General features: G+C 50.0%; 1 protein-coding gene across 2 annotated transcripts in view; it reads left to right on the forward strand.

The window, feature by feature from the left end:
* Positions 1-8,947, forward strand: part of Htra1 (HtrA serine peptidase 1) — a 52,923-nt gene extending 43,976 nt beyond the window's left edge. Inside the window, exons 4-9 of one of the 2 annotated variants that reach the window (XM_051145437.1) lie at positions 2,323-2,517; positions 3,004-3,036; positions 4,744-4,858; positions 5,391-5,448; positions 6,879-6,977; positions 8,246-8,947. In XM_051145437.1, the coding sequence (XP_051001394.1) occupies positions 2,323-2,517; positions 3,004-3,036; positions 4,744-4,858; positions 5,391-5,448; positions 6,879-6,977; positions 8,246-8,414 (669 nt within the window). In that variant the 3' untranslated portion in view covers positions 8,415-8,947. The remainder of the gene's footprint in view (positions 1-2,322; positions 2,518-3,003; positions 3,037-4,743; positions 4,859-5,390; positions 5,449-6,878; positions 6,978-8,245) is intronic. The other variant, XM_051145438.1, reaches the window with a different exon arrangement.
* Positions 8,948-13,973: the final 5,026 nt, after the last annotated feature.

The following is a 13,973-nucleotide window of genomic DNA, read 5'->3' on the forward strand; positions in this document are numbered from 1 at the left end:
GAGGAAAAGCCCCATTTGGACCTGAATAAGGCTAATGAGCCTGAGGCTCACAGCCAGTGAGCACCTGCAGGGAGCAAGGGCCAAAAGGGCCCCCTTAAAGGCAGCTGACCTCATGGAGCTGTAAATCTGGCTTGGCCGCCATCTCGCCATCTCGGCACCCTTGCAGGAATTTCTGCCTATAATTGGAGTCCAGCAATTAGAATTCCTGTCTGATGGGGATGGAGGTCTGAGGCTAGAAGCTGGTTCTCCAGCTTACCCAGGCTTCTGACAGCTGAGAGAAGTGCCTACACATTGAGCCTTAGTTTCCATATCTGTAAAATAGTGTGTGTGTGTGTGTGTGTGTGTGTGTGTGTGTGTGTGTGTGTGGTGGGGTGTTATGCCCCCAGGTCATCAGAGTGCCCTAAAAACACTTTGTCATCTGGCAGGGAAAGGATTGTTCCTTTCCTATAAATTTAGGATTTAGACTATGCTATCCTGTTCTTTACCCTGTCATTATGTGTCTGCCTGTTTAGCTTTTGTGTTCACCATCACCTTTTGTGATTTATAACATGTGTTTAAGGAGACATGATCATCGGGATGGCCTACCTGGGCAGGTGTGACAGGGTGGTCACATGGGCATCCCTATGGAGTCTCATCATTGTTTTCCCCCTTGTCCAAGCCCATGATCACCTCGGTGACACTGTATGAGATTGCTGTTCTTGAGCCTGCCATGTCTTCCCAGCGCTGTATGGCAGAGAGGCACATATATCCTGTCATCGTGGAGGTCCCTGCCATCTGTCCACAGAGATTCGCCTGCAAATGTTTGTTTTCTTCCCAGCATCCCCTGGGCCTGAGCTCAGACTTAGGACAGATGCACTAGTCAGGGTTGTCATTATGTCCCTGCTGTCTAAGGGCCCTAACAAGCAGACGCAGTGGCTAGGTAGTGGTACAAGCCAAATGCTGATAAAAATTCTCACAGCAGATCTTACCTTGGACCTGATGTAGTCCCCACTGTGTAGCTAGGCCCACTGTTCCAAGTCTAAGCCCGCTTCTTAGCCACGTAGTTCCGCTTCCTCAGATGTCCAGGCTGACCTGCTGCAGACCCTGGCTGCCACCCCTCTTGCCTGCCCTTCACAGTTATTCCTGAAGTTTCTAAGACAGGACTTCCAACCAGCCCTGGGGGCCCCAAAGGAATGGTTCTGTCCTGGTGGGCCTCCTCCAGTGTGGCCGAGCACACATCGGCAGCCAGACTCTGCCCCACCCTGCCATGATTGCTGAGGTCATTCTTGGCAGAGTTTGCTGGCAGGGACTGTTGGCGCCCACCCAGGGTAAACACGTCGCGCTGAGCTTGCTGCGTGCCATTGGATGGCGAGTGCGTCTGTGTAGGGAATGCCATAGGCTCTGGCCTCAGGTGACCCTAAAGTGAAAGGGTCATAGCCAGGGTGGGAACTCTGTCTGGAAAGGTGATATACACTGGCTTGTCACAGCACAGTTGCTGGAATCCTTCATTGAATTTTTAGGGATTTGAATACTGTTTCCAGAGAGCTGTTAAGGCTCCTACTTCACTGGGTTCTTACAAGAAACCAGTGATATTGGTGGACTTTCTTTCTTTCTTCTTCTTCTTCTTCTTCTTCTTCTTCTTCTTCTTCTTCTTCTTCTTCTTCTTCTTCTTCTTCTTCTTCTTCTTCTTCTTTTTAAAGATGTTTTCTCTGTGTAGCCTTGGCTGTCCTGGACTCACTTTGTAGACCAGGCTGGCCTCGAACTCGCAAAGATCCACCCGCCTCTGCCCCCCCCCCCCCCCCCCCCCCCCCCCCCCCCCCCCGAGTGCTAGGATGACATGTGTGTGCCCGGCTCAAAGATTTATTTATATATTTTTATGTATATAAATGCTCTATCTGCACATACACCTGCATGCCAGAAGAGGGCATCAGATCTCATTATAGGTGTCTGTGATCCACCATATGGTTGCTGGGAGTTGAACTCAGGGCCTCTGGAAGAGCAGCCAGTGCTTCCTGTAAGCCACGTGTGCTCAGGAACCCTGTCTGGGACTTTGATCTTTAAGTCTTAAACCTAGGCTGTCTCCCTTTGACCTCTCTCCAGCTGCACAGATAGTTCCAAGATGTGAGACCTAGAAACGGTTTGTCACCTCTTCCCATTTTCCTTCTGCTGTATTGACTCGCTAATGGCCTGTGGTGTGTAGATTACAGCAGGGGTTTAGCCCTTAGGAGAGAGTGTCTGCCTCAAGCTCAGCCCCTAGAGACCAGGACTGCTCTGGGCCCCCTGTATTTGTATTATCCAACCTGCTAAGCTGCAGTGCACCAACGTCTGCCTTTGTGCTTGCAGGGGAAGCTGCCAGTCTTGCTGCTTGGCCGATCCTCGGAGCTGCGACCGGGAGAGTTTGTGGTCGCCATCGGAAGCCCCTTTTCCCTTCAAAACACAGTCACCACCGGGATCGTTAGCACCACCCAGAGAGGTGGTAAAGAGTTGGGGCTCCGGAACTCCGATATGGACTATATTCAGACAGATGCCATCATTAACGTGAGCCTTCCTCTCCCTCTACCTACTGCGGGGGATGGGGGTGGGGGGTGGGACAAGCTTTTGCCAGAGGAAGCTGGCTTGCAGTCTGCATGAATTCCTGGAACTAGACTGAACCATATGGAGTGTAGTTCTAGCAGTGTGTGTGTGTGTGTGTGTGTGTGTGTGTGTGTGTGTGTGTGTGTATGTGCGTTCCACTTGGAGCTGTACAGAGTTGAACTATGGGGACCTGAAGCAAGTGGGTGGTCAGTCTCATCTGAGGAGGAGGTGAAAGTGAGGCTAGGTGTTCATAGTGGGCTTGGAACTAAATCAAAACTGTCAAGAGCCCTTCCTTCTTTCAGCCAAATATTAGGTGAGCAGAGACAAAGCCTGGGGAAGCCCCTGCCAGCTGCTTCGGTGCACTGCTTTGAAATCTGCTGAGCAGAGGCATGGATCAGAGGGTGATACGATGCTGACCTGACCTTCCATCCCCTTTCTGTTCTGTTTCAGTATGGAAACTCCGGAGGCCCGTTAGTAAACCTGGTAAGGCCTTTCTGTACCCATGCTTGCTTGTCTGTAGGCATGCTCTTTTCTCTACTTTCTCTTTTGGACACAAGCTTGTCAGACGTAATTAGCTTTAGAGTGAGCTATGAGCAGGTGCACTGTATCTTACCCCACCAGCCCTTTCTGGAAGCCATAAGGCCAGAGGACACTCGTGGGCTTCGAGCCACAGGTGGATGGCAGGGAGCTCAAGGCCAGTCTAGGCAGAAATGGGACAAAGTCCCTGCAGTGCCGCCAGCTGCAGGAAGGTGCCTTCAGCCTGGAGGGTGGCTGAGTGGACATGAACTGGCCTGGCTGCTCTGATTGCCTGTGGCTGTGACGGGAGCCACCTGCTTGCTCACAGATGTCTCACTTAACCTAGACTTTAATACTTCAGCATACAGTCAAAGGCGTCAGGCCACAGAATGCCAGAGCTTGGGGCTTGTTCAAGAAATTATAAAATCGCGGCCGCCCACTCGTACTTCCGGTTGGGTCTCCTTGATGTCAGGAGCTGACATGTACAAAGTACACCGAGAGTGATTTATACTGAAAGTTTTTAGGGTCCTTTTTGTCAGCACAGCATTAGGTCACCAGAAACTTCTCAGGGAAGAGCCACATGCTCACTTGCCCCCATCATACCCTGGGGCAGCAGTTGGGAGTAAGGCCTAGGGGCCCGGGCTTAACCCAGCATCTCTAGTCACCGCCATGTCACTGGAAATAGGAGAGGAAGGAAGGGCAAACAGTCACTCTAGCAATTCAGAGACTCTGGAAACATCCTTCCAGAAAAAAGAGAGAGAGAGAGAGAGAGAGAGAGAGAGAGAGAGAGAGAGAGAGAGAGAGAGAGAGAGAGAGAAAATGGTGTGGATTTTGAAATAATTTGTATATGCAACGAGACAAGCTACATGTGGCTGGTAGTACACAAACATCCAAATGCCGACCCCCTCGACGTCCAAGGGCCTCCTCCTTCCAGCCCTCTTGATTCTCAGACATAGCCCAAATACGTTCCCTGCTACCTGTGCTTCGGTGTATATGAGCATTTGCAGATATGTGGCCACGTGTGTGTGTGTGTTGGGGGAGGTTGCCTGTACATATCTGTATTTGTGCCTGTGGAGGCCCAACACTGATGAGGGGCTTTTTCATCCTCTTTTCCTCCTACTCAGTGAGACAGGATCTCTCATGGGGGCTCAGAGCTAGGTGCTGCAGCCTGTTGCACTAGCCAGCCTTCTCTTAGGATCCCACCTCTGCCTCTGAGGCTGGAATTAACAGGCAAGCTGCCACACCCACCCAGCATACACACGAGCTCTGAGGGTGCCAACTCCCAGTCCTCTCATTTGCATGGCAGGTGCTTTAAGCCATGTTGTCATCTTTTCTGGCCCACGCTTCCTTTTTTATTATTTTAATTATACACGTTTGTGGGGGTAGAGTGTGTGATGACCAGTCGAGATAGAAAACATCTGTCTCTCAATCTTATTTTATTTTATTTATTATTATTATTTTTTAAACTGGGTATCAAACTGTGTAGTTCAAGCTGGCCAGGATCTCACAGTGATCCTATCTCAGCTACCCGTGGATGCTGGAATTGCAGGTGTGAGGCGCCACACCTGGCAACACATTCCAAAGGCTCCTGTCATATAGATGCTCTGCTCCCTTCCAGCCTGTGCCTGCCTCTGACCCTCCTGGATTTAGTGAGCTGTGCCCCTTGCTTTTCAGGATGGCGAGGTGATTGGGATTAACACCTTGAAGGTGACGGCGGGCATCTCCTTTGCAATCCCATCCGATAAAATAAAAAAGTTCCTGACGGAGTCCCATGACAGACAGGCCAAAGGTAACTAGGCCCAGGCATTTCAGGGATCTTTGCAGGTTCAGACCAGAGGCTTAGATGCCCCTTAAGGACTTGGGGAAGGAGAAGATGACAGTCTCTAAGATCAGCCCTCTTGAGTTGAGAGCAAATATATGTTATCAGGGTGGTGGCAGTAGAGAACTGAAGAAAGTCTGCTCTCATTCCAAATACCCTGAGGGGTTAGCAACAAAGGGTCATGCCAGAGTTTCTGACTGGTTTTTGAGCTGAGCCATATCCCTAAGGTCCCCTTGTAGATCTGGAGTGCAGGCCAGGACCGAACTACAGTCTTTTGGTGCCATCCAGACAGGCCAGGACTGAACCACAGTCTTTGGGTACCCTTCCCCCACCAGACAGGCTTGGGCTGAACCACACAGTCTTTGGGTCACTCTTCAGATAGGCCAGGGCTGAACCACAGTCTTTGGGTGCCTCCCTCTGGCTCATGTTACAAGTGGGAGTCCTGGGTCCCCTGCACTCCCATGAATGGGGCTGACCTGTTGTCCCTTTGCTGTCACACCAGGGAAAGCTGTCACTAAGAAGAAGTATATTGGGATCCGAATGATGTCGCTCACATCTAGGTGGGTAAACAGGAACACATAGTTATATAAACACCAGTGTCTGTCCTGTATGTATATAAACTTCTGCTTCACAAGTCTTCATGGGCATCCTTGAGAGAAAAGCATTTCCTTCAGAAATCTTGGTTTCTGCTCAAAAGTAAGTCACACTGGGGTGGGGGAGTGGCCATGGCTTGGGCTTCTCTTTGTTTTTACATTTCTGACCACCTAGACAGCTCTGCCCTCCTCCCCAGAAGACAGGCCTGGGCAGCAGAAGGCTGGCTAACTCCTGCACGTTTTTTGTGCCTGCCTCTCACTGCTTGTTCTGTTGAAATTCACATTCCAGGAGTGCCCCGGTTCCCTCCCGGGCCCGGAACACCCGCCTCCCCTGCACACTGCCACGTGGGGTGTGGCTGCAGGAATGCCAGGGCAGGCCGTGCCTTGCGGGGTGGGGTGGGGTGCTGACAACAGATGGCGTTGTTTTCCTGAGTGTGGAAGTTGCTGCCTGGGGTCGTCCGGCTCATGACACATGGAAAGGGGTGGGCGTGGACCTGCTTAACATACAGGAAAGCGAGTTGACTGGCACTTCCCAGTCTCAAGAGCAGGATGTATTGATAGTACTGTTTTATCCAGTTGTCAAAATATTAAGACATTCCATACAGATTATGAACAATGCTGCTTTTCTTAGTGTTGCCAAGGATGGGACAGCTTGCTGAGACTGAAATCACACCCCTTTTTCTTTGGAAGCCAAAGAGATAGAAGTGTCATGGAAGGAAGCTGGGCTATGGAGTCACCTTCCTTGGTCTCGCCCCCCCACCCCCACCCAAGGCTCCTGTGATTCTTAGTTTACTATCCTGGGTGCTCAGCACCCTCCCCTTCAGGATGAGGTTAGCAGTGCAGGTATGCCTACTGTATAGCCAGGTACAGCTCAGCCTTGGCAATGACAACCAGCCACACCAGCTGTCCTATGCTGACGGTTAAACTAGTTTTCCTGTTATTGATTATACACTGAACTATTGATGCTGGTTTTTTAGTAGAATGGGGGCTGGGGTGATGGCTCAGTGGGTAAAGTGCTTACTATGCAAACATGAGGGCCTGAGTTCAAATCTCCAGGAACTGTGTAAAGCCAGGCATAGATGTACGTGTCTGCAGTAACAGTGCTTCTTCTATAGAGAGGGAGATAAACAGAGGAGATTTCCCATCATAGGCCAGCTAGCATGGCGTATGCAACAGCAGCAAACAAGAGACCTTGTCTCTAACAAGGTATGAGGACTGAGGTGGTCCTTGCACACTTCATGTAAGTGTGGTGCATGTGCCAAAGCCTGTGTGTGTCACGACCAAGTAGAATCCGAAAACCATGAAGCTGAGAGTAAGAAGGGAATTTGCTGTGAGCCTAGTGTCAGCACAAGAAGGCCGTGGGAGTGTAATAGTAACACAGGTTTTTCCTCCTAAAGCAGCAAGGCCAAAGAGCTGAAGGACCGCCACCGAGACTTCCCGGATGTGCTCTCTGGAGCGTACATCATAGAAGTCATCCCCGACACCCCAGCAGAAGCGTGAGTGGGCCATCCTCCCTCTTTTTCCTAATATCCATGTGGTCTGTGGGGGCAGGGGGCAGGGTTCTCTCACGTGCTGGCTCAGATGGCCGTGTCAGCATAACACTCCCTATGAGCCGGGGCCTCTGACTGTGTTGGACTCGGGACTTGTCCACAGAAGGATGTTTCTTACCTTGGGTCATCTCTGTGGTCACTCAGATAGAAAGAGCACTCACTGCTGGGCCTGCTGGCGGGGGGTGGGGGCTGGGGAGGGGCGTTCCTAGGAAGCCTGGCTGTAGAGAGAGGTTTATGGAGCGGGATTCATCCTTTTTAGAGTCTTCCCTAGTTGTGTTTATGACTAGTGAAGTCATCCCTGTCAACACCTAGAGAAACACAGCCCCGCCGGCATCAAAACAGTGGAAGGAATAGTTCAGCCAAAACTTAACCTTGTTTCCTGGACCTCCATCCCGTCTGGACAGCAATGTGGCCTGAAGGGCTGTAGATGAGACCAGGGGCCAGACCTGGCCTGATGCCTCTTTGTGGATAACTCGTGAACTGAGAAGAATGAGAGCTTTTGCACTTTTTTTTTTCATGGTTGGAAAAAGAATCCAAATGACACTGTTTTGTGATACTGTAAATTCTCTGAAATGCAAATGTGTGCACATGTTTTATTGGACCACAGTCGTGTCCCCAGACAAGATGACATCTTGTCTGGAGCAGTTTTTATGCTGCTGCAGCAAAATTGAATAGCTAAGACTCAGAGACCAAATACTCTGTGACGCTTAAGCTATTTCCCATCTGGCCCTTTGTGGAAAAAGTCTGTAGATGTGTATTAGGACAAAGAGGACTTTGGTAGCATAATGATCCTGTCACGTATGAGCTAAAGTTACAGCCACAACACAAAGGAGTCATCTCTGGATAGAGGCCTCCAGCATCCCTGAAGGAATCGCTTTCTGAGTGATAATGCTATTTATGAGCAAATTGGCTGTGGTCATAGTATCTGGCAGATGGTACCTGGTATCTCCTTGTCCCCTCTGAGGACCATCAATCATAGTTCACACAACTGTCATAAGCATTTCTGCAATGGACATCAGTGATTTGGCCTTTAAAAAAAAAAAATCTCAACAGGAAATGCCATCTACTCTGGTCAAAGCCATTCCCACCTGAGCTCACCATTTCCTATAACCAACCCCTATCTGTTCTGGGATCTTGGACTCATCTAAGCTTTGCCTTTCTTGATAACTGGGAGGAATAGAAATGTTACCAGTGTGTTTTCCTTTGTGTTTCAGTGGAGGGCTCAAGGAAAATGACGTCATCATCAGCATCAATGGACAGTCGGTGGTCACTGCCAATGATGTCAGTGACGTCATTAAAAAGGAAAGCACCCTGAATATGGTTGTCCGCAGGGGCAACGAAGACATTATGATTACCGTGATTCCTGAAGAGATCGACCCGTAGGCAGAGGCAGGGGCTGGACTTCATGTTTCCTAAAAGACTCCAATGGATGACACATGAGAACTCTGAGCTGGTGACACAGGAGGACATCCAGGACCTCTGTCCAACACTTAACTCGTTCAGGGAACACCCTGCTGGCAGAATCCTTCTTGATAGTTTGCGGGCAAAACAAATGTAGTGTTGCAGGTGCCCAGGCATAAAGCCCCGCCCTCTGTATGCTATGTATGCAGCGTGCTTTTTCTTATAAGCTTGGGCTGTTCCTGCTTAAACAGTCAACGTTTGTCCCTTCCCTTAGCCCTGGTTGTCCAACTAACGCAGTCGACTGGATGCATAGAAAAAAGGAAGGTCCTCCCTGCCAAGGTCTTGGGCGTGTTTACACTTTTCCTCCGAGTCAGCACCCAGGGGATGTTGATGCCCTGAGACCCACAGGTGGGTGACCCTGGCTTCTGAGATGGCCAGGGATGCCTCTTAGGAACCCTGGCACCAGGAGCACAGTGACTTTGAGTTTCCGCTATTAAAATACTTCTTGATACTTGGATTTCGGTGTGCTCCTTTTCTCCGCTGGCTGCGGTCCTTTTGAAATGGCCGTGGTGTTGGTGGCCCTCCTCATGCAGTCACATTGCGCCTACAGGGCTGAGCTTTGAGATATCTCAAAATCTCCCCTTGGGATTTGCCGATGTTATGCGACTGTGTTTGGCCACCCTGGCTCACTGAGTGGATAGTTCTACTTTTATCTGGAGCTCGTCAAGCTAAGGAGAGTGTGTCAATCTCACTCATGCAATCAGCCAACAACCACTTCCTGGGAGTTCCTGCTATGTGCCCAAAGATCTTGTATCTGTCCTGCTGTGGGCCAAGTGTGGAGGACAGCCAGAGCAGGACAGATGCAAGCCATCTGCTCCCTTGGTTCCTACCAGTCAGTCAGGTCTCCTGAAAGACAGCCAGTTTAGACCAGGTCCGCATAATGCACAAGGCTACTGCAAACTAACTTATCCTGGGTCCAAAATAAGAGCGAGACCTCCATCCTCCAGAATTTAGAGCAGAGCTCCCTCAACTTGCCTTCCACAGGTATAGCCTCCACAGCTGCGGGAAGCTTCCTGCCTGCACCGCCCCCCTCCCCGGCCCCCGGAAAGCTTAACATGGGTCTAGATAGGTGCACTGAAGAAAACCACTGCACAGCTTTAATTGGAGGTGTCCTGACATAGCCCTAGGTCCCCTTAAGGAGCATAAATGTGTGGAGGAGGTGGTGTCAAAGATTGAGTAAGCATCATCATCAACAAGATGGCCCCGGCACTGGAAAGCGGTTTCTTTGTCCAGATTGAGTTTCCTCTCTCCACCAAGAGAACCTGGAGAGGCTGCGGAGGGCCAGACAGCGGGGACTTTGGCACTGTTATGCAAAGTATATATCAGTGCTGGAACAGACTCTCTGTGGTCCTTGCATCCTGGCCCAGCATCCTTGTCCCTGCTTAGATGATGTCATGAGTCAGGAAGGATCCAAACAGTCCTTGTGTTCTATGTTCTGTCTCTTAAGGGGGCTGGTAGCTTTCAGGTTCATCCTTAGGTGTATTGGGGGAAAGTGTTCTCTGGGAGGTTTGGGGGCTAAGGTGCTGCAACAGGGTGGAGGAAGTGCTGGTGGCAGGTGCAAGGCACGGTTGCCTTAACCTAAGTGTGAAGATCATGCCACTCACACTGAGAAGCTGGGAGACAGAAAAATTGCAAAAGGAAGGAAACTTGTCTGGGGACACAACAGATTGCAACTAGAACAATGGATGGAAACCCCATGCCACGGCCAAGGATGCCTGTGCCACGTACAGTTCAAGGCATCACACACACTCTTCCTTCAGCCCTTCGGTAAGCAGGGACAGGGGCTGCTGCTTCCCTGTCTTATAGGTGTAGAAGTGACAATCAGCAAGAAGTAGCTTCCCTTGGGCCACCCTGCTGGTCACTGGTGAATGTTAGTGGTGGTTTTGTGGGCATGTATAGAAGCAGGGAACAGTCTGGGGACAGTGACAGCAGGGTCTGTCTGGCACAGTGTTTTGGGGACACAGATGAACACTGTTGGGCCTTTAGGCTCTCAGAGACAGGTCTTAACACCTTTCTAGGACCCAAAGTTTTCTATCTGATTCAGTCCCCGCTGCCTTCCCAGGCCACTGCTCTGTTCCTTCAGGGATGAGTCCAAGCTGTTGTTACTGCCGTCGTTGTCATTCTTCTAATAGGCTGTTGTCTCTCTAATATTGTGACCCAAAGCGTGCTGTTCCCTGCCCTCTGCACAGTAGACCCTCCTGTCTTTCCACCATCTCTGCCTCCAGGAGTGGACCAGTGCTCGGGTGACCCACAGCTCTGGCCTTGTGCATTCCGACCTCTGGCTGTCAGGGTGTCCCATGAAGTCGCAGTTCCACAGCTATAGCAGTGTGAGATTTCCTCTAAGCCCTCTAAAGCCTGTCCACAATGAACTGACAGCAGAGAGTATATTAGGAAGGAAGACGTGATATAAAGGTATCAATGATCTTGGGAGCTGTAAGAAGGCATGGAAATGGTTGAAGCTTGAATGCCCTCTATAAAAGTGAGGGAAATGGGGGTGAGGCCGTAGGCAGTTTTAAAGGGGTAGTAAATGGCTTAGGAAAAATAACTGGCTCAAAGTGTGGACAATGGCTGGGCCAAAGTTCCTCTCTGCTCTGGGACAAGTTAGGCCAGGTAAGGCTGCAGCTAAGTTCAGGGTGCCTTATGTGGATGAGGCCTCCCAAGCTGTCTCTGCCTAAAGGGAGCAGGTGAAAGGTGCTGATGGGTGTGGGGAGGACTCTACGGTCCAGTCATTTCCTGGTTGATTGATCTTCCCAGTGTGGCTATTGTACTCCTCGGTGGAGTTCCCACCACTGTTCTTTTTTTTCCCCTCCTACAATTATGTATTGTTTTATCACTTTTCATCCTGATCCCAGCCCCCTCCCTCCTCTCCTCCAAGCTCCACCTCCACACCTCCCTCCTCTAATTCCCCCTCTTCTTCCTCCTAGAGAAGGGGAGGCTTCCAGTTGGTACCAGTCCACCCTGGCATCTCAAGTCACTGCAGGACTAAGCACATCCTCTCCCACTAGAGAGTGACAAGGAAGCCCAGCTAGGGGAAGGTGACCCAGCAGTAGGTAGCAGATTCAGAGGCAGCCGCTACTCCTATTTTTTGAGGACCTACATGATGACCAAGATGCACATGTGTTACATATGTGTAGAGGAGTCTAGGTCCAGTCCATGGTATGCTCTTTGGTTGGTGGTTCAGTCTTTGTGAGTTCCCATGGGCCCAGGTTAGTTTACTCTGTAGGTCTTCTTGTAGTGTCCTTGACTCCTCCAGCTCCCTCTATCCTTCCTCCCACTCTTCCATAGAACTCCCTGAGCCCAGCCCATTGATTGGCCTTGGGTCTCTACATCTGTCTCCATCAGCTGCTAGATGAAGCCTCTCAGAAGACAGTTACGCTAGGCTCCTGTCTGCAAGCATAGCAGAGTATCATTAATAGTGACAATGGCCGGTCCTTTCCCATGGGGTGGGTCTCAAGTTGGGCTAGTCACTGGTGTTCTTACTCAAGTTAAGGAACTTTCATTGAGAAGAAACCTTTCCCCACCTTGGGGAGAGAAACAAGGTCAAAGGTGCTCAGAGCTGGAGGGGAGCTGTGGGTCGGAGGAGGTCTCCAGGACCCGAGTTCTGTTTTCACAGTTTACGTTAGGACATCGTTTCTGAGCTCAAGCAGGACTAGGTCCATCAGCCTTTCCCAAGGCTACTGGCCTTATGTTTTGTGAACAAGCTTGTCTGCAAAACAGCTTTTGGTCCAAAAGGAGTAGATGATAACCTACTTTGAGCCAAATATGGGTGACCATAACCTGGGAGCTTGGATTTGGGTTGTGCCATATGGCATGTTCCATCATGGACTTGTTTATCCGAGCCCTTAATGGTCACAGAACAAAAGAGGCCATAAATTCATGCTGTTGCAATTACATTGGTGAGGACATTGGGTAGATGGGTTACACCAAAGTGGGCCCCCGATGGTATTGATGCTATTCTTAAAGACTGTATCTGCTAGTCAAAAGAATTTTAGTTCAGATACAGAAGTGGGGAAATTAATGGTTATTAATGGGACCAAGGTAATTTTAGCAGTCATGCCCACAGTCAGGAGCAGAGAGGGATGCATCAATGCCAGTTCTCGTATCACTTTCTTCACTCATACAACCAAAGGACCCAAGCCCAGGGAATGGTGCCACCCAGAATGGCCTGAGTCTTCCTATGACAATTAACATAAGGCCATCCACTCAGACATGCCCACAGGCTAGCCCAATCTTGACTCTCCATTCAGACATTCTCCCCCGGTGATTGTAGGCCATGTTGAGTGGACAGTTTAACTGTTACAGGTGCAGAGACAACTCCTGGGGTCTGACTAGGCAGCGAATGTTGTAGGAGGCACAGATACATGTGTGTGCTCTTTGTAACCAGATCCACTGTCACTAACTAATCTATTGTTTGTTCTGAGTGTGTGCAGAGTGAACATTAGCATATGCCTGGTATTCATTTATCATGAGGGGAAATGGTAGCACAAAGAGCTAGAGAGAGGCAGGGCCAGATTCAACCCTGCCCCCACCTTTGTCTCCTCACTATCTCCTGTAATTATTACCTAGTTCTGTAAAACTAGCAAAGTAATGGCCAGACGAGGCTTAGACACCACCAATATGTGAATGCTCAAATGACTTGAGAGTTCGGACACTATTTTGCCTCCTCGCTTGCTTGGCCCTTCACAGTCATTGTGTGTGCACAACAGCTTTCCCATATCCCTGGAGAAACTGCCCAAGTCACCTTGTGGCATATCTGGATCTGACTTCCCCTTTGGTTCCATCCAGCTAGCTCCCAGGTGCACACACTGTGCTCCCCAACCTCCAGCCTAGCAGCAGCAGCAGCATGAAAGGAGCTCAAATGCCAAGCAAGATGCCAGGCCTTAGGATCACATCAAGTCAGTCTGCTGCAGACACAAATCAGAGGGACCAGCCTTTCCAGGGTACTGAGCCTGGCCTTGGGAGAGCGAAGCTGGGAGGTCTGCCCACTGTGTCCAGTGGCTGGGGCCTAACTGGGCTGGATTCATGGGCCCTCTGCTGTTTGCATGAAGATGTAGATGGAGCAGAGCCAGGGTAGGGGCCTTCCTGCACCATGATGTTTTATTTAGAACTTTGCAAAGCTGTTGCCTCAGTGTGGGGCCCTGCCAAGAGCCAGCAAAGATCAAATGCAACAAATGCTAACACATGAATTTTTCTTTTAGTTTAAATTAAAAGGGCTTTTTTGTTTGTTTGTTTTGTTTTATTTTGTCTTTTTGGTCTGGTGACCAGGTCAGATAAGATGGGGAAACATGCTAAGGAATTCACTGCTCTCTCTGTCTCCGCTTTCTCATCCACCATTAGTCTTTACCACCAGCATGGAGACCATGTGTAGTTACAGCCTCTGACATCAAGAGACAGGGAGTGTTAGAATCCCCATTTGACAAATGAGGAAGGACATCAAGGCTCAGGACAGGTCAGTGACCAGCCTGAAATTGTTTACAAAGA

The sequence above is a fragment of the Acomys russatus genome, chromosome 5 (assembly GCF_903995435.1).
Source record: "Acomys russatus chromosome 5, mAcoRus1.1, whole genome shotgun sequence".
NCBI lineage: Eukaryota > Metazoa > Chordata > Mammalia > Rodentia > Muridae > Acomys > Acomys russatus.